This window comes from Pogona vitticeps, chromosome 4, assembly GCF_051106095.1.
Source record: "Pogona vitticeps strain Pit_001003342236 chromosome 4, PviZW2.1, whole genome shotgun sequence".
Taxonomy (NCBI): domain Eukaryota; kingdom Metazoa; phylum Chordata; class Lepidosauria; order Squamata; family Agamidae; genus Pogona; species Pogona vitticeps.
Genome location: NC_135786.1, coordinates 37,113,586 through 37,134,024, shown reverse-complemented (window position 1 = coordinate 37,134,024; position 20,439 = coordinate 37,113,586). Strand labels below are relative to the sequence as shown.

The 20,439-nt window shown below is 42.5% G+C and overlaps 1 protein-coding gene across 4 annotated transcripts; it reads left to right on the top strand.

The window, feature by feature from the left end:
• The first annotated feature begins 711 nt into the window (after positions 1-711).
• Positions 712-20,084, top strand: LOC110073381 (alpha-1,6-mannosyl-glycoprotein 4-beta-N-acetylglucosaminyltransferase). Of its 4 annotated transcripts, none has more exons than XM_072997100.2 (4): positions 712-792; positions 12,123-12,301; positions 13,807-13,954; positions 17,750-20,084. In XM_072997100.2, the coding sequence occupies exons 2-4, from the start codon at positions 12,200-12,202 to the stop codon at positions 18,889-18,891; spliced, it is 1,392 nt and encodes a 463-aa protein (XP_072853201.2). In that variant the 5' UTR covers positions 712-792; positions 12,123-12,199; the 3' UTR covers positions 18,892-20,084. The 4 variants fall into 4 exon arrangements, with proteins under 4 accessions (XP_072853201.2, XP_020638159.3, XP_078249445.1 ...); XM_020782500.3 differs by lacking the exon at positions 712-792 and adding an exon at positions 6,005-6,212; XM_078393319.1 differs by lacking the exon at positions 712-792 and adding an exon at positions 6,189-6,294.
• The last annotated feature ends 355 nt before the right edge of the window (positions 20,085-20,439 follow it).

The window sequence follows — 20,439 nt, the reverse complement described above, 5'->3', positions numbered from 1 at the left end:
TTTGGAGAAATCCTGTGTGATCTGTTTCCCGGCGATCACATGATGTACGAGGAAGTGTGCTCCCACTTGACTCCAATCTGTACCCAAGGTGGACCTTTTGGGCCTAGTCATAGGGCTTCTACTTTCTGGGGCCAGGCTGGAGACAAGCCTGCCTGGCAGACAAAAGGATCACTTTAAGGGAGACTGCTCCCATTAAAGCAATCTTTTTCAGTATGATCAGGCGTGCACCTTTGCAGCCTTCTGATTCCACCCTTATTCCTGCTGGTCAGATGCATGGAAGTGAGAAAGAACCTGAAATGTACTCCTGACTTTTGTTTATCTTAAAAGGCTTGCGAGATATGATGTGTTGGTTTTTGGAGTCTTTGCCCTCCTTCCCTAGCTTGTACTCCCTCATGTCACTTCCCCACTTCTGTCTCTAAGCAGACTGAGGCCTGTTAGTAACGGAGATGGGAGAGAGGTCAGCTGTAACCTGATTCAAACAGTGCTGAATGACTCTGGCTCCCTTCAGTTTTCATTTTCTCTGCTCCTGTGCTCTTATCCCCAGTGCATCCACAGGATCAGGTTGATTTATTGTCTTTGTTAGCTCTATGTTAGAGTGCCTGGGGCTGCAATATGATGCTGCCTCTAATTGGTCACTCAAACAGCTTCTGCCATGCACAGCATAAGAGCTCCGGGGAGACTGCACCGGTTTCTTCCTGGAGGCCAAAGAGCTGCACTTGTTAACATTCCCAGAAGTCTTCTGCCAGCCTCTTCCTCAGCACCAACACTGTGTCCACGGTGTCTTTTGCCTGGGTCCGTAAGTGTGTCAGTTTCTTTGAAGTTTCACATGATAGAGTGGGGGAGAAAGGGAAAGAACAGGGTACTTCTGAGCTGGGAAGTGGAATTATCCAGGAAACAAAAAGCAAGATGGAGAAGCCCTGCCCGGGACAAAGCAGTGACAAGGTACTTTTTTGGACTACAGCTCACAGAATCTCTTTGTCAGCTGGGATTCTGGGAACTGTACCCTAACTGTTGCCTGAGCTTCTCACCGAATGCCACCTGAATCAATTTTGCCTTTTTATGTGAAAAGGAGAATTATTGGCTTATTCAGGTGGAGCATTTTTATGTGAAAAGGAGAATTATTGGCTTATCCAGGTGGAGCAATTACACAAGTTGTGCAATTGTCAGTTTCAATATTTTTCCTACTATCCATACAGTATAAGGCTTGTCTCAATTTAGTTTATTGCTTTTATTTTTATTTTGTGCTTATTTTTAGCCCCATTTTGTTTGGGGGAGGGGGCACAGTTAGCACTATGGCACTTCCCACTAAAGTTCACATTTACAGTCCTGTTTGGAAGCTTTCAGTTACTCATCTATCATTGAAAAGAAGGTCCGATGGGGACGTGGATTTCTTAGAAGTTTATTATTATTGAGAAAGACAAAATACCTTTGGATAAGGGGTTGCTGGACTCAGAGGAAAAATTGATTAAAGGTTTATATAATACTTTAATGCAGCAAAAAATGGAAGATTAAATTCTGAAGGATTGCATGGTAAAGTGGGCTCAAAATATAGGTCATAATATAGAACTAAGTGCCTGGTCACAAATTTGGGAATGAAATATTAAAATGACTAACTGTATACATCTAAAAGAAAATATATACAAAATGTTTTACAGATGGTATATAACACCAGAGAAATTAACAAAAATGTATAAAAATGTTTCTAATAAGTGTTGGAAATATGAAAAGAAAGTACGGAGCTTCTATCATATGTGGTGGACGTGCAGTAAGGCCTTGGGAAATGATTCAAGAAATGATAGACAAAATTTTAAGGGTTACAATTGCTTTGACACCAGAAATTTTCTTATTGAATATTTTACCAGCTACACTCAAAAAAAATAAGACTTACTTGACCTTACATCTGATAAATGCAGTTAGAATTGTATATGCCAGTAAGTGGAAGACTACAAAGAAGGAATTCATTGAGAATATTTTGTAACTAGCAGAAATGGATATTTTGACAGATACACTATATGATAGGCTGGATAATAATAAGTGGGAACCTCTTTGTACCTGGATGAAATCTACACCGATTTAAGTAGAATAGATTATATTAATATTATGTTAGAGAGTATAAGACAAGATGCAATGAATGGAACATACTGTAATAAATCACTCTGGTTGCAACGGATAGAAAAGTAGAAAAAATTAAAAGAAATATTTTAAAAGTTTAATAATAATAATTTATTGTCATTGTAAGTATATACACAGTATACCCATACAACGAAATTATTATTACTGTATTCTAAAGATTTTCTCATGAGAAATAGTTTGGTTACAGAAAAGTAGTTTTTAAAGGACAATTTCGATGCAGTAGCCTGCATAATTAACTTGTAAACCGCCCAGAGAGTGCTTGAAGTGCTATGGGGCGGTATATAAGCAACACGCTTTGATGCACAGCCTGACAAGTGACAGAAAAGTGGAAATTTTCCACATATTTTCTTAGGTCATGATGATCAAAATGACTAATGAATATTCATTAATACTGTCATTGCAAATTCCTTTCCTATTGTCATTAATTAACTCATACCATTACTCTGTGACACTAGGCCATTTTTATTTATATATCCAGTAGCATTTAGATCACCATAAACTCATGGCATTTTAACCTTTAAGCCTTTGAACTGCAGGGCTGGAAGGGACTCTACAGATCATCAAGTCCAGCCCCTCTCAAGGAAGCAAGTGGGGAACTGAACTCCCAGCCTCTGGCTCCGTAGCCAGAGACCTAAGCTACTGAGCTATCCACTAGCTACAGTATTTCATCATCAAAGTTTTGTCATTCAGAGCATTAGTTCAGCTGGCATGCATCAAGAGAGGTCTATTTATTGTCGGGTTCAAGAAGCCAAGAATTGTTCATCATATCCTAACTATTGCATCATCCCTTTATGATCAAGGGGGGCTTAAGTACTGTATTATTTTTAAGGCTGGGAGATCCAGGACAGTCGTCTGTGCATCTTTATATCCCAACTGTATCGAGATCTTCCAAGTGAACTGTAGGACTCCAGCATTTTCAGGGTAGTATCAAGAAAGACGTACGTATCATGCCACAACTGAAAGCAGCAGCAGAATATATATTGCCCACAATCTTTTGCTCATTCACTTTCCCAATAGAGGTGGCCAGTATATCTGCAGGGATGCAGACCTTTGAAAGGCGGCTTCCAGAAGTGTTGGACAGTGACTTTTGCAGACAATGAAGGGTGGGCTGTGAGTGCAAAGAAGCCCTGATAAAGATGCATTGTGCCCATAGGCTACACTTTCCCCACCTCTCCTCTAGGTGACATTTTCAAGTTTCTTACTGTAATCAGGAATAAGTTGTTTTTAAGTTCTCAAGAGGCCAAACGAAATGGGAGTGCCGAGCTTACCTACAGCCTGTTTCTGTTTATGAAGGCTTTTTGATTCTTTTGTTCCAGAATCATGAAGCACAAGTCCATTATTGCTGTTTTGTTTCCTGGAGCTCCTGATGTAACTTGTTCCCTTTAACGGGAGTTTATAGTGACTCAGTCTGTTCACATAAAACCAAGTACTCTGTTGTTCTTGTTCTCAATTACCCTGGCAACCTGGTCATGTGAAGCAGCACTGTAGCTTTGTTAGACTCCAGCAGAGTGCCAGCTACTAATATTAAAGGAACTATCTCTTATGACACCATCCCTTCTTAGTTACTGACAGTGCTCCAGTACAATATAACATAGAAAGTCTATTACCCTGGCATAGGGCACAATTGAATGCATTACAAAAAATGAAAAAAGAGGAAATGCATCACCACAAAAGAGGATGCAAACATATGGAAAACTTGCATAAAAATTCCATATGCTAACTTAGATATATAAACACTACAACAGAAATAATTATTGTCTATTTTAATTGTGTTTTATCTTTTATTATATTTTAATTGGATTTTAATTTTTGTAAGCCGCTCAGAGACCTTTGGGTAGAGTGTGCGGTGTACAAGTTAAATAAATAAATAAATAAATAAATAAATAAATAAATAAATAAATAAATAAATAAATAAATAAATAAATAAATAAATACTAACTTAAGATTTAATTTAATTGTTGACACAATGGCCTGAATCCACTTGATGCTTCCAACAGAAATAGACCTAATGACTCAATGATGAGTCTTCTCTGAGTAAATTTTGTGGCCAGAGAAGTCTGTAACTCGAAAAGTCTGTAAGTCGAGCCATCTATAAGTCGAGGGTCCACTGTACCATTTACCAAGACACTCCCCTTAAAGAAAAGCAAAAGCAATCTTCCAGTAAAACTGCTGCTTTTGCACAATATGCTTTGATGTATAGTTAACTCAGATCCAGGTTATGAAGAAAGAAACTGAGACATGAGCATCACAATAACCTTTGGCTCTCTACCCAGTCACACTGAATCCTGTCTAGATAAAAGCTTTATGTACACACAGGACATTGTCAAATATGGTGTCCTATGTCAACTATAGCAAAAATAAGTTTCAAAAATGTAAGTTACTGAGAATCCTAAACTTATGCTGGTCACAAGTGAATACAAATATAGTTTCATTCTTACTCCTTGAGTCACAGACTTATGCTTTCCTGTTTCACCCGTTTACATGAACTATAATCATCACCAGGGTGAATTTTAATTCTTGCTCCACTATGCACTCAGTTACTCTTGGAAACTTAATCTGTTTCACAGCTGAGTTTGCCATATACCGCATTTCCTTATCTCTGCTCCACAGACTTGTATGATGATGACGATTTGTGTGCACATTCAAATTCTTTCAGTATGAATATCTGGGAAGAAACAGGCATAGTACAATTGACCGTTGAAAACGGCTGGAAAAGAGTTATTCTTTATTTTTACAGTTCCATCAGCAAACCATCAGGAATCCAAAAGATGACTTCTGCTTCTAAAACCGACTCTCATGACACTTGAAGACGAACCAATGGGATCAACATAAAAATTAGTGGCCTAAGTAGCCACCTTCAGAGGCATCTGAAATTTGAGGCAAATACGAACAAGGAGAGGGTTAGAGGCGTGGTTATGGATCGAGAATGGGCGCCAGTCACGTCTCCAAATCCCGAGCGTTGAAAGCCAGGGACGCAGCAAGGGATGGAAAGTTTGCTGCGAAGTGACGGGAGCCACGTCGTCGCCAGCAAGGGCAGGGCAGGGCACGGGCCAAAGGCTGGGTCGGAAAAGCCGCGCCCAAGGGGGCAGGTGAGCCTGAGAGAGCCGCCGCCGCCGCCGCGCGGGCGGACCGAGAAAGGCGACACGAGGGAGAGCTCGAACAGACCCTGTGGCAAGAGGGGAGGAAAGCTGCAACGCCCGCTCGAACCGGGTCTGGGGAGATAAATTTGCTTCCTTTTTCCTCCTCTGACGAAAGCCTCAAGTTCTCTCCGTCCTGACGCGCCTCTCTACGACTTCGTTACAAAGAGGGCCTCTCCTTTTCGGGTCAAGCGGGAGAGCCCGGACTCGACGCGCCCCGAAGCGCGGGGTCCTCCCGGGCAAGCCGTCGACGGCGCTCCGGGCGGGAGCAGCAGCAGCAGCAGCGCCGAGCCGGGGGGGGGGGCAAGAAGAGCGGGAGCGCGCGGCAGCGGCGGCGCACGTGGTCTCTCCGAGGGGAGCGCGGACGCTCCGGTCTCCCTTTCCTCCGCCTTTGGAAGGCTAGCGGACCCAAAGAGCCGAGGTTTCAGTCCCTGCGGGCAGAAGGTCTTGGAGCTCTGCTTTCCCTCTGCGCCGTGAACGAGGTGGCTTTGGAAGGTCCTGTTGCCTCGCCTGGACCCCGCGAGAGCGGCTCGCTGGTCCTCCTGAATCCTGGACTCGGACATAAAGGGCTCGCCCAGGTCGAGGATGCCCTTGGCTTTACTTTTTAACTCGGGTGCCTGGGCGATTTCGAGAGCTGTTTCGGTCGTGGCCCCCGCCGGGCCGGTCTCGGTGACTCGCGAACCTCTGCTCGCTCTCTGTAATCCCTCAGGCGGCCGCCCCTTCCTGCCAGCTGTAGCTCGCAGCCTTTCGAAAGGAACTTCGCCGGGCCGGCAAAGGAGGGAGGTTGGGGGTTCCTGGATTAAATAAAGGGCAGCTTTTGTCGTGATTTGGGGCCCTCCGAGGGCCGGTGGCGTCAAGATTCTCGAAGCAAGTGAGGAGTTGGTAAACACTGCCTTCGTCTGATCTTTTGAAACACCAGGAAACTGTAGAGGTGAAAAAAATGTAAGAAGGGCGGGCATGCCGGATGATGCTCTGCAGTGTCACAAGGGGCTTGTTGGTAGCTAGATAGACGTTCCCATCCTAGGTATGTTTCCTCTGAAGTAGACTGATTGGAATGCCGGGGAATTTACTCCCAGGATTGAAAGCTCATTGAACTCCTAGCTTTGTGTCTTTGAGGGCTAGGTTTGGTGGTGGCCAGATGCAATACGCAGAGGGAGGACAAGGCTTCTGTACCTGTTACAGTTGTGTGCAGAAAAGAGGATTTTTGCAGGTGGATTTCCCTGTTCTAGTCAGTTGCAAAAATCCTGTTTTCTTCTCTGTTTGACCGCCATATCAGGATGTAATTATTGGGGTATTCTGCCCACTGAGTCTTACTTGTTTTACTTTTGTTCTTTTCACTAGTTTAAACTAAACTTTGTTTTCCTCGGTGAGGTTTCTTACACAGGTGGGGAAAACTTTGCAAGGGGTGAGCTATTAATTTGAAATGGCTCCTCACTCTCATTCTGAAGAAGATACATTTTCTACCTTGCTGGTTCAGATTAAAATGTTGGAGGACCAAAAAAATAGCTTCCTGTTCATCTTTAGAATGTGGAAGTGAGAAATGCCTTGATTAAAAATATAAACATGCTATAGTGAAATCCTAAACATTCCTGCTCAAGAATAAGCTTCATGGGGTTCAACAGAACTTACTGCCAGGTAAATGCTCCTGAGAGTTATTTCATTCTGGATGGTTTCAGAGATCCTGTTTTGGAAGGGAAACTATCTAATTTGATTTGTTCATCTGTCCATGTTGAAGCCCAGTTTTGACACAGACCTCACCTTGTTTGCCTGCTACAATGACCTGTACAGGGAGAGAGACAGGGTGTGTATGACTCTTGATTCTCTTTGATCTCTTCCCAGTTTGGTGCCCCAGTCTTATCTTGCATGCAAATTAACATCTATATTAGTCCAGTCATCCAGAGGTTTGGAGTGCTTTGTCTTCAGTGTGCCAAGGGTGAACAACTGCACTTCACCTTCAGCAGGTGAGGTGGCGTATGTGTCAAATTGATGACTGACCATAGGAGTAGCAGGATACAAGACAGCAAAAGTAAACTGAGGATCAGGGCAGACAGAACTAAGGTACTGTTAAAGGGTGACTCTTTAACAAACACATTGTGTTTAATCTAATTTAATGGGTTTGCCTTTCCCTAATATGTAGGGTGAGTTTTTTCTGGAGCCTTTATTGCATCCTAAAGCACAGGTGACTGTGAGGACAAGCAGTACAATTCTATCCAACCCAGGCTTCTGGTTTTTGCTTGAGGTCTGCAAAGGTCTGTAGGGCTTTAGGGAAGGTATTCAAGCACTAGATGTTCTGGCCTGACAGTGGCATGGAGTGTCTTCTGTCGGTTTTGGCCCATGGCCCACCTGTGCCCTATCTGGGCAAAGCTAAGCTAGCTTTAGTCTGTGCTCCGGTGACCACTGAATTAAATTATTTCAGTATGCTTTGTTTCTTTGCTCATCAGAGCATTGCATAATTGGACATATATGAAATATGTGTAAAATTAAAAACAAATTTAAATATTAAGACAATTAGACTGTTTTTGACCAGAAGTGGGCTACTTCAGTAATGTTATCCCAGCCATTTGCTAGATCTTCTTTTGTACCGGTGGTGGGGTAAAAATTGCATGCACATAAGTGCGGCATTGATTCAGTTTATCCACAGTCACAGAAAATTTGTCCTGTATCCAAGTAGCCCCATTGAACTTGACTATTCTTTGATCTTCCTACTTTCTTCCACAGCCTATTAAAGTGTCTTCTGGATGGTCTAGCTAGAGTCTTGTGCTGTATAGCAATATGCTATAAATGGTTCTTTGAAAATGGTTTGGAAAATGTAACTGGCGTAGAATGTACATAAAGAGGTTGCTCTCCAGAATCTCTGATAATGTAAAAAGTATTCTGGCTAAGCTATCTGTATGATTGTGCCACTGGTTCAGAGTGCTGGTTTGACCCTACAAGAGTATATTGGAAAAATCTTTGTGTGTGTTACTACACATTGTTGGGATACGTCTGAATACACACGTAACTATGTGAAAAACTAACATAACAATCTCAAAATTTGTATTGTTATATATAACAATATAAATGCTGCTCCTGTTTTGGAGAATAAATAATAATAAATAATAGTGTAAATATAACATCATAAAAAGCATCATATGGGTTGAGAATGATCCCCATACCTGAAGGAGTGTCTCTGTTGTCATTAATTTGTCCATTCTCTGACATCAAAATCTAATCTGATCTTTCTCTGATCTTTGATTTTTCTCTCCAAGAGAAACTTGGAGGGTGGTGACAAGGCTTTTGTTGTTGTTGTTGTTGGTTGTTGTTGTTGTTGTAGGCCAGGAGGGGATTATCCATGGTACAGCAGGAGCAAATATACTTAGAGTCATGTATTTTAGGGGGCTGGGGACCATTTGCTATCCCTTCCTGTTATGTGTGCCTTGAAATCTGCCTCTTGTAAGGCAGGGAAGGGCCAGCCATTGAGAAACTTCTGCTGGCCTCTTTGATCAAAGAGCAGAGGCTACAAATACTCCATCTGAAATAACAGGTGTGGAGCTTGGGGGTGCTCTTGAATTCATTTCTGAGATTGGATGCCCAGGTTTCATTGCTGTCGAGGAGTGCATTTGCACAATTAAAACTAATGTGCCAGTTGTGCCTGTTCCTAGAGAGGTTTGATCTGGTCACAGTGACACATGCCTTAGTTACACCCTGGCTCAGTTACTGTAACATGATCTACCTGGGGCTGTCTCTGAAAAGTGGCCCCCCTCTCTCCATGTTACAGTACATCCACTGGCTGTCGATCCGCTCCTGGGCACAATTCAAAGTGCTGATTCTGACCTGCAAAGCCTTTAATGGCTTGGGTCCAAGCTATCTCAGGGACTGCATCTCCCTTTATGAGCCTGCATGAATGTTATGATCATCGGGAGGGACCTTTCTCTCGATCCCACCACCTTCTGAAGGCCTTTTTGTTGCTGCTCCCAGACTTTGGAACTCCATGCCACAAGAAGCCAGCACGCAAAGCTTTCCCTAAGGGACCTCCTGCCTGAATGGCATTATTAAATGGATTGTTGTGCCTTAGAGCTTTGAATGTGGTTCCGGTGTTGTTTTTGTTTACCATGTTGTAGTGTGGTAGTTGGTCCTTCTAGTATTTATATACTTACTATTTTTAGCCTTAAATATTGTTTTTTAATTATATAAGCTGCCTTGGGTCCTTTTTAAGGTGAAGGGTGGAGTAAAAATATGTTAAATAAATAAATAAATTTAAAACCTGGGAAGGTTAATAGTAAAATAAGCTTTGGTTTGTAGCCCTAGGAGATTTTGCATGGTACCAGAGTTCTGTCTGGCAGACTGACAAGCTTTCACAAATGTTTCTACCTATAATGGGGAGAAGGCTGTATTATCTAGGAAAGTAATGCAATGCTAAATTACAGTAGCCAGTCTAGTTTTAATGTTGTTCGGTGTTTGTCACAGAGGGATGACTGTCAAAAACATCACAGGATTTCCTTTCTTTGATTCTGAAACATTGATAGGTACAGCAGAGTTTCGTGTATTTATAGGAAACAAAGGAAAGCACATTGGTGTAAAACTGACTAAAATAGTTTTGCTGCATTTCCTCTTTCTGTTTTTAAATCTGAAAAAAATCTGTGTTGATGGCTCTTAAGGCTAATTTTTAAAATGCTAGAAGTTGCTTTGATGAAGAGTTTTAACTGTTGCTTTGAAAGGTATAGGAAAATATGAAGATTTCACTCATAGCTGTTTAGAGTGGAACCATAGAAACTGTGCAATATCAGACAGTTAAGACGGGCAAAACATGGTCCAATGTGCTCTTCTCCAGATGTTTCTGCAGATCATGGATGTTCCTAATTTTCTTAAAAAGGCAAACAGAGTCATTTCCCATCCTTTAGGATTAGATGATCTACAATAAAATGGGCTACAAGTCCCTGAACTCGGAAAAATGAACTAGAAGCAACCTTCCAGTAGCATTCAGGTTTGAGTTTTCATCCATTTTATTGATTTCAAGGGTGAGACAACACTTCCTGGATCCCAAGGATAGAAAAAAGGCCCCCAGACCCAATCAAGTTGCTCACCTTTGTGGTCCTTGATGCTTGTATCTGGACTCAGAAGTGTTGAAGGATATTATAATCTATTGAGATTTCAGGATCAATTCTTATGTTACCCATATCTCTGTCAATGTAGACCTCTCAGGAGCATTGCTGCATCCTGTGACTCCTATACAACCAGTATCTGTGTATATATGCTGTGTGAGTATATGCAGTATGTATATATGTACTCTGTGTGTATGTGTACACATACACACACACACACACACACACACATATACATACATACACACACACACACACACACACACACACACACACACACACACACACACACATACAGTGGGGGTCTTGACTTAAGAACAGCCCGAGTTAAGAACATTTTGACTTACAAACCACTCTCATCGGAAAATATTGACTTGACTTACATACTTAGATTTGAGTTATAAACAGAAAAAAGCCCACGTGGGAGGCAGGGAAAGTGCAAAATTTGAACTTTCAGTTAACTGTTGGCCAGTGAAAAGGGTGCCTGTCTGCTTCCTCACTCCTCCCAGCGTTTAGAGAGTGGATTGGGAGACAGTCTTCGGACTGCCTGGTACTGTACTGTCTGGACTGTATTTTCCCTGCCTTCCCTGAACCTTTCTTGACCTAAGAAAAAAAGAAACAAAAGTGGTTGAAGGCGGAATAGCAGCTTCCCATTAGTTTCTATGGACGGAAAAGAGCAGATACGGATCAAATGGTTCTCAATGCATTCCTATGGGAAATGCAGATTTTACCTGAGAACTTTTTGACTTGAGAACCGCCTTCCAATACGGATTAAGTTCTCAAGTCAAGACCCCACTGTACATACATAGTGAGAGAAATGTCATTTGGAGGGCTTATTGGGCACATAATGACCACTCCATAGTAGAGCCAAGAATACAGTGTGCAATGGAGTTTGCATATTCAGTTTAAGATTTTATTGCACATTACATTCTTCAGCTTCAGTAAGCTACTGTACTTTGAACCATCCTTGTTCTGCCTTCTGTCACATGGCTATGCTTCCAGTGTTCATTCAGCTAAAGTTCAGGGTCATCATATTTGTGAATACACTCAATATGTTCATTTGGGATACTTAACAGCATTTCTTGGGTTGCTTGCTTTTTTCTGATTACAGTGAACCTGTTTTTCTTACTGTTCATTTTGTGTTTGTTACTAACTTCACTGACTTTATTGAGTAGCCTTTGCAGGCCCCCTAAACTGTCAGCTAGTAACACTTTATCAATGGCATATCAGTTATTGTAGATAATCCCACCATTGACAATGATGCCAAGTTGTTTTCTAAATGTCATTGAAAAAAGTAATAAGTATTTGTCTTTGTCATATTCTTCATACCTTGGTGTACTTTCCCATCTTATCTTCAGATTTCACTGTAGCTTTTTATTGCGACTACCGGTTGCCAGTTAGATGACTACCTTTCAAGTCTCAATCTTTGTTTACCAACTGCTCCATCAGCTTGCCACTTTGGACTTTATAAAAGGCTTTCTCACAACCAGTAAAGCAAGCATACGTAGCCGCATTCTTGACACGCCATTTCCCCCCCCCCAACAACTAGAAAGAATTGTGTGTCTTCTAGGAGTGTTGTCTTTTGTTTTATTTTAGATTCCACATGCCAGAATTTTTCCAAGAATTCCTCAGGCACAATTTAGGGAGTTGTAACCAGGGGTTAATGCAAGATTTCCAGGAACACAAGAAGTATCATAGCTGAAGCTCCAGTGCTGTGGATTGGACTGTTTGGAGAAGCTATTTCTTATTTGTTTATTTGTTTGTCTCCCAGGTGAAAGGATGAGGCCAGAATATCTGTGGAACTGCTAGTCTCCAGCAGGAACCATTTGGTTCTAGAGTGCCAGCACCATGCGGTGTTTCCTGAGGCGTTCACTTACACTGGCCATTTTCCTCCTAGTGTTCCTGCTTGTCATAAATCTGGTTTCATGGCCCCGAGAGGATCCTGAGATGGTGAGCATGGTTTCAAACATTTGTTCCATTCTGCAGGTATCAAGGGGTAAGTGGATTCACAGCAGATCCTGTCATACCATCTTGTTTATCTCTTGTCCCATTAGAAAACTTTATCCCAAAAGAAATTTAAGAATGGTTGTTCTGGGTTTTTCGGGCTCTTTGGCCGTGTTCTGAAGGTTGTTCTTCCTGACGTTTTGCCAGTCTCTGTAGCCGGCATCTTCAGAGGACAGCAACCTGTGCTCTGGTGAAATTTAAGAAACTTTTGAGACAATTCTCCCAACATTGTTTTATGAAATGGGCATTGCTTTCATGTAAGGACTTTCGTTTCTCCTAGTTTTGATCGAGATCTTCCATATTAGGATGCTGACATGTGGTCCATTAGAGCAGAACATAGACAACCATGTCCTCAGATTTTGGCAAATGATGCAGAAAAAGTTGATGAAGTACAAAATAATGCACTATAAAATAGACAGTACCCAGCATAGTTTACAGTGTTCCTTCCCTGCCTACCCTAACAACAAAACAGAGTATCAAAGATAAGTTATTGCTTTTGATATTCATTGTGAACCAAGTATTTTCCTCTCCATACAAATAATTAAGTTCCTGTAAAGTTTTTTTATCTATATGCCTTTATCATTGCATTACCTCAAACTGCCAGATGCTAGGGAGTGGTATCAGGAGACAGGTATCTAGCTGTCTTGTGTGCTCCCAGAGGCATATGGTTGGGCTACTGTGAGATATAGTAAGCTGGACTAGATGGGCCCTTGGCCTGATCCAGCAGGGATCTTCTTATATTCAGACTGCTTTGTTTCTTTTTTTAAAAAAATCTATTAATTTACAAACATCTATATTATTGCAAATACCACTTCAGCTGCCATGGCCTCAAGCTATGGAATCCTGTAGTTTCTTGTCTGGAGTACTTTAGCAGACAGAAGGAACAGCATAGAATGCAAAGAATCTCACCAAGCCTCAAATCAAAGGATTATTAGAATGAAACTGAGACAGTAAAAGTGGTATTAAATCTTTATACCTATGTAATAGCTGGCTGGATTGATCATTGAGATAGAGTATCCAGCTGCAGAACCAGAGGCCGGGAGTTTGATTTCCCTCTGCACTTCCTGGCAGAAAAGCCAGCTTGTGTAGCATTGGGCAAGCCGGATCATTCCAGATTGGCCCCAGAAGAAGAGAGTGTACATAGAATACCCAGAGAAGGTTCCTCATAAGTCAGAACAGACAAGACAGCATGTAATCATCTTCAATTGAAGATGCATTCCCAGAAAGGCAGAAGCTTGGGAGAGAGGTGTTTCATTGCACTCCAGATATTAGAATTCCTCCACCAGCTTGTCTAGTGGCCATTCTGCGATGGGGATTCTGGGAGTTGTAGTCCAAACCCCCTAAATTTCAGGTTCTTCTAACAAAGCAAATGCACATTTTGTACAACCAACTGTGTTCTCTAATATATGGTGAACCTTTCTAACAATTTCTGCCAACCTGTTTCTTCACAGAAGGAGATACAGCAGTGGGCTCAGGATTTGGGAATGTACCAACTTCATGCTGATTGGAACCGACAAAGTCTTCAACAGCTAAGCAATGCCACCAACTTTCTGAACGTCTCCTATCGTTCTCTTGCTGGCACTCCCCCAACCCAAAAGAGTGAGTACCTCAGGCAAGCAAACAAAAAAAGTGTGGAATTGTTGATAGAAGCTGGCACTCAAAGGAGTTTGTAGTTCAGCCTGTTGTAGAAGAATGGGCTGTCTCACTCAGAAGTGGGTGATTGCCAAAGGCCCAGGAGTAGCATACACCTTTCCATGGACCTGGGAAGGATGTATCCACTGCCATGACCCACACCTCAATTGTTTTCGTACCAAAATTATGCCTTTTTTGTCATTGAAAAAGCTTCAATCCAAAGTTTTTTTCTTAAAAAGTGGGGTGTGGCTTGAGAAATGCTGGAGGCTGTCAAAACATAGCACATTGCCCTCCCCATACCCCCTAGAACTCACAAAAGTTCTTGAGCCCATTTTCTCTTTTAAAAAAGTTTTAAAATTTGGAGGCATGTGAATCTTGCAGAGGTGCCAAAGGCCTGCATTTAGGCTTTGGGGGAAGTACATGCAGTCCATGGGCCACATGTTGCCCACCCAGATAAGCTCTAGAGGCAACTTGAAATAAGTTGGGACATTCTAGGAAAGCCATTCTCAACTTTTTTTTTTTTTTTGGCACAGCCACAAACAGATGAAAGGAATATAGGCTGAATCAGAATTGTATAAGTCCAATAACATATTTTATAAAACAGTGTGTAAATAATTGTTTCCAGTCTGTGGCCCCCTTCAAATGTGCTGGGGGGGGGTCCAGGGGACCATATGCCCCCCCCAATTGAGAATGGCCGTTCTGGGACATTGTGGAAGTAGAAGGACTCCCTGCTAAGTTATCCTCTTGAAAATTACTCTCTGCAGTGTAGCCATATTTTTGCTCTTGATGATGTTACTTTTTTGAACTACAATTCACAGGATCCCCAGAGGACAAGGGAAGTAGCGTCTCTGGGCAGGGGATTCTGGGAGTTGCAGTCCACACAAAGGAACCTTTCCCAAGCTCTGGTGCTGATCTGCTTCCACAAGACCTACATCTCTTTTGCCTATTGTTGACCTTACACCATTCCCCCGGTGGGGCAATAGAACTTGAGCTGTCTGTTTTCCTCTTTGATTGTAATTCCTCTTGAAGAAGGAAGGGGGCTGCTTCTGTTGGCTGGGCCAGACCCAAAGATAATTTGTTGCTTCTTGAAGGAGAGCACAAAATGCTTCCTGTCCCTTCTGTGCTACATACAGAATGATGTCCTCCATCCCCTGTACAGAAGCCATCTGAACTGGTAGTTGAACCACTGGCAGCTGAACAGCAGCCTCTCTTGCATCTGAGGGCAGGTTGACCTTCAAGAGAGGGGCATGGCCCTGGAGATTCAAGAATGGCTGGAGTCTGCCACTGTTTGCCTTCATCATAGTCCAAAAACCAGTTTCCTTTCTCCATTTGCTCCCTTCCCATCTCATGTTGAGTCATGTCCTTTTCTGCCATACCCTCATTGGCGTTCTTAATGGACATCTGCATCCCAGGTTCTTTCTTTTCGTTTTGAAATGAATGACACAGATCTTCTAGGCAACTGCTCTAGAATCTCGTTCTTAATGCAGGATTTCAGAAAACTGATGAGAGAAGGCAAAGGCAAGCTTTGCTCATAGCACTGTTAAAATTAGTGGGTTCAATGTGGTATAGAGTAGTGGCAGTGGTGGTGGTTTTGGAGTTAGCAATAAGATTTCTCCCATCAAATGTGCACAGGGAATTGAAGAAAATACAAATTGTTCCCAAGATAGAAACAGAGACAGAAGGTCTATTTATGTTGTTTACCACAATAATCAGCAAGATGCTTCCAATAAGCAGACAGTCCTTCCTGCAGCACACATTTCACTTAGCTAATAGCTAATAGCAATGGGTGGACTTATCCTTCCTACAAGGACTAAGCACACTTGTGGAATGCACTTTCGTTTCCTGTGGGAATCAAAGATCAGACATTCTGGAGCCTGGGAAACATTTAGTCTTAAATCCAATTGCTAATCCCCACTGAATTATTGAGGTTTGCGTAGATGTTGACTCACATTCAGCAATTGATTTACTGGGTCTGCTCTAGTTGGGACTAGCAATTGAATTCAGACTTTAGGATTGAAAAATTCTTCTGATCATGCACATTTGTTTGTAAGAATGGTACTCAAAGCCTTTCTGCACACAAATCCATACTTGTTCATGCACCTGTGTATCTCTCTCCCTCACACCTTTCTCTGAACAGTATACTTTGGGAGAGAGTGGAATCAGTTGTTGCATTTGTTAAATAATCAGGAGTCATTAATCCTAGCTGATGTAATTTAAATTCAGCAGATCCGTTTTTTATTCTCTGGTGTCCTGCTCTACAGTAGGCTTTCCCAGTTTGGTAATTACCCAGGTGTGTTGGATTAGAGCTCTCATCATCTGCAGCCAACAAGATCATTGACTAGAATTAGACTACAACTAGTCTAGAGGACAATGGGTTGTGGAATGTACAGTGGTGCCTCACTTAACGAGCGCACCGTACAACAACGAATCCGCATAGCGATCCCCTTTTCAGGATCGCTAATGCGGAGGCATACCGATCGTCCCAATGGGCAAAACTCGCATAGCGACGATAGGTAAGCGTTTTGCTTACCGATCCTCGCTTTGCGATGCCCGCGGATCAGCTGTTCAGCAGTTCTAAAATGGCCACCAGACGCCCGAAATGGCCGGGCGCAGTGTTTTCGCGCCCTCCCCTCGCTTACCGAGGGTGCGAAAATGGCTGCCGCTATGGAGGAAACTTCACTGAACGGTAAGTTTAGGGCCCATTGGAACGCATTAAACATCGTTGGGTTTTTATGGGTTTTTATGTTCCGTTCTGCGATGTTTTCACATAGCGAGGGTTAATCCAGAACAGATTAACCTCGCTATGCGAGGCACCACTGTATTTATTTGTATTTATTTGAATCTATGTATTTTTCTCATCTCCAGGTCACATTGGCCTGGAACCATCACTGGATTTTGTCTCAGAAAGTTTCCTAAGTTAGCTAGTTCTTCACAATATGGATAAATACTTCCAATTGATTTTCTAGAATTGGTTATCAATCCCTTTCATTTAGCAGCCTTGTTCTTATGGATTTGTTCAGAAGCAAAGAACTGTGGTGGACATTAATTCAGAAACTTTACAACTACTGTAACCATTGCTGGCAGTGGCAAATTTGTGAGTGCCAGTACTTATGATGACAGTCCTCATATAATCTATAAAGAAGATACAAAAGTGAAGGCAACTTGATCAGTCCATATCAACAAATTAACAACAGGTCTTTTGTAAAGTTAATGGGTGTTAGTTTCCCATTTAAGACCAAACACTGAGGCATGTTTTCTCTCCATGACTGGCTGCCTGAGTGGGTGGTTTAAATGGATTGTTTACCATACTGATTTGAATGTATTTTGGTGTTCCTTATGTTTTTTAGTATGGTACTTGTTTGATCCTTTTTAGTGTTTGTATACTCAAATATAGCTTTAAATACTGTTTTTTTAATTATGAAAGCTGCTTTGAGTCCTTTTTAAGGAAAAGGGCAGAGTAAAAAAAAATTTTAAAAATTAAAAAAGAATATACACAAATGCTCCCTGCATTACATCAGGAAGAGCTTGGAAAATATACTGTCCCAAGGCAAATCAGTTTATTTCCCAGCTGCTTTAAGAATTGCAGTTAAGCCCAGAGGGGACAGAGAAATGTGACTGGAAGTGAGAGTCATGGGTCATGTCATAGCCCTTGCTTCTGAGAAAGTCCAAAGACTTTGACCTTGCAAGCCGTGGCTCACGTACTCCTCTGATTGCTAGCATTTTAGTGATTCCTGAAGGCTACCTCTTTGCTGTTGATTTCAGGATTCCTCACGGTGGGCCTATGTTCTGTCAAGCGGAAACGTGGGAACTACCTCTTGGAAACCCTCAAATCAGTCTTTGAACAGTCTACGCAGGAAGAGCTGAGAGAGATGGTGGTGGTGGTACACTTAGCTGATCCAGATGAGAACTGGAATGCTCAAGTGGTGGAGAAAATTACCAAAAGGTTTGCTCGACAGCTTTTGCTGGGCCACCTGTTGGTTGTCCACGCTCCTTTTGAGTACTACCCTCCCCTGGAAGGCCTAAAGAGAAACTTTAACGATGCGGAAGACCGTGTCCAGTTTAGATCCAAGCAAAATGTGGATTACGCCTACCTCATGAACTTTGCTGCCAACCTCTCCACCTACTACCTCATGATAGAAGATGATGTCCACTGTTCCAAATCCTTCTTCAGAACTATCCGGAATAGGTTAGTGTCCCTTGAGGGCTCCTACTGGGTCACCGTGGAGTTCTCGAAGCTTGGCTACATTGGCAAGCTGTACCATTCCAGTGATCTCCCTCGGCTTGCTCAGTTCCTTCTGCTATTTTACCAAGAGATGCCATGCGACTGGCTTTTTGTGCATTTCCGCCTCCTGCTCACCCAAAAAGAGGTCATTCGTTTCAAGCCCTCTCTCTTCCAGCACATGGGCCACTTCTCTTCCTTCCAAGGCATGGCAAACAGGCTGAAAGATGAGGACTTTGAAGAGGACCTCTCTAGATTCCCTGACAACCCCCCTGCAGACATGGTGACAGATATTGTGACATTTGAGAATTACCTGCCCAATAAGGCATACAGCAATATGGCAGACTATTTCTGGGGCAAGGCCCCTTCTGCTGGCAACACATTCACCATTGTGTTTAAGAAGGCTGCTCACATCTCCCGCATTCAGATCCATACAGGGTCTGAGCAGCGCCCAGGGGACTATCTCCGGGCTGGACTTGTGGAGTTGGGCACCCAGAAGGACAAGCTGCAGTGTGTCACGTACGTTCCCGTAGGACACTTTGAGCATGGAGACTTTGACGGACAGAACCTGGAGAGCAGCACAGCCTCTGCCCCCGAGTGTGTGCGCATCACAGTGACTAAGAGTCAGGCTGAATGGCTGATCATAAGCAGCGTCAACATATGGCTAAAGCCTGGGTCTCAATAAGTTTCACGCTGGATGATCAGAGTCCTTCGCAGATTCAAAATGCTGCTTGTGTTCCGTTTTTGTTCTGCTGTAAGAATAGAGAGGGCAGAAGGAAAAACAGATTCTGTATCCTCATGGAAATGGCTCCACTAGCAAGTGCAAAGATGTATGTACACATCTCTTCACCAAGCATTTGACCATGGGAAGCCCACCATCAGGGCATGAGCGCAATTGCATTCTCCGTCTTACAATCCCCAGGAACTGATATACAGGAGCAGATAGTTTCTGATACTGGGCATGACACATTGTCATCCTGACCAATAGCCACTGATGGCTCAAGCTCCCTTCACTAAAGTATTTGTCCCCCTTTTAAAACCATCAAAGCAGGTTGCCATCGCTATATCTTGTGGCGGTGAATCTCCCAGTTTAACTATGCATTATGTGAAGAAATACTCCTTTTTATTTGTCCTGAGTCCCCCACCATTCAGATTCATTGGATGACTCCAAATACTAATATTATGACAGAAAGGGGCAGGAGGGGAGCTGCCTAGCCATTTTTTCCACACCAAGTTTTTTATGAATTTCTAGCATAAATCTCCCTTTGATTGCATTTTTTTGCTAAGATAAGCAAGCCCCAAACATTGTAATCTTCTTTCATAGAGCTGTTGCTTCATCCCTTGATCATTTCGTTGCCCTTTTCTGCAACATTTCCAGGTCTGCAATATCCTTTTTTTCAGATCCAGCTACCAGAACTGTACTTAGCATTCCAGCTGTGGTTGCACTATAGGTTTATATAAGGTTGGTATGATATTGGCACTTCTATTTTTAGTTCCTCTATTTACTGTTCCTACTGCTGGTGTGCACTGGACTGACATTTTCACTAAGCTGCTCCAACAACCCCAAGATCCTTTGGAGTCATAATGAGTGGCTGTGTAATTTGCAAAATAGGTACTTGTGATCTTTCCCAAAGCACTAGAAGCTCCCTTGAAGTATTCTCCACTAATGTGCCCAACTGGTAATGTCTTCAGCTGATCAGGGAGACCTACATGGATCTTTTCTGTCACTAGGCTTGGGATAGTTTGTGTCCACCCTCCTTGGCATGCTTCGATTAATATTGCTATCTTTTAATGGGATTGGAGAAGTACGTGAGTTGGATGTAGGAACAGAATTGCAAGCCCATCTAGTAGCCCTGCAGACATTCTGCCAAAATTCCCACTGGCTGTCTGGTATCCATATCTACTGCCCCTAGATGAGCAGTCCTTTCACAGCTTCTCCAAAATGCTATCTGTGAAGGTGGATGAAGGACCATCACTTCTCTACTTCTAACACCGCTCACTGTGTCAATTTTCGTCTATATCTCTCAGGTGCTTGCATCCTATAGCACAAAGCCAAGGGTACACAAAAGAAGTCACTTGTGGACTTCTGTTCAGCAAAACAGCATGAAGCACATTTTTACAAAAATATGTTTTTCACTGAAGCTGCTGGATCAGCTTCTTGCCCTTTCCTTTCTAGATGATTTAGAGAGGTTTCTCTACAGCAAAACATACAAATGGATATTTCTTATCTGGA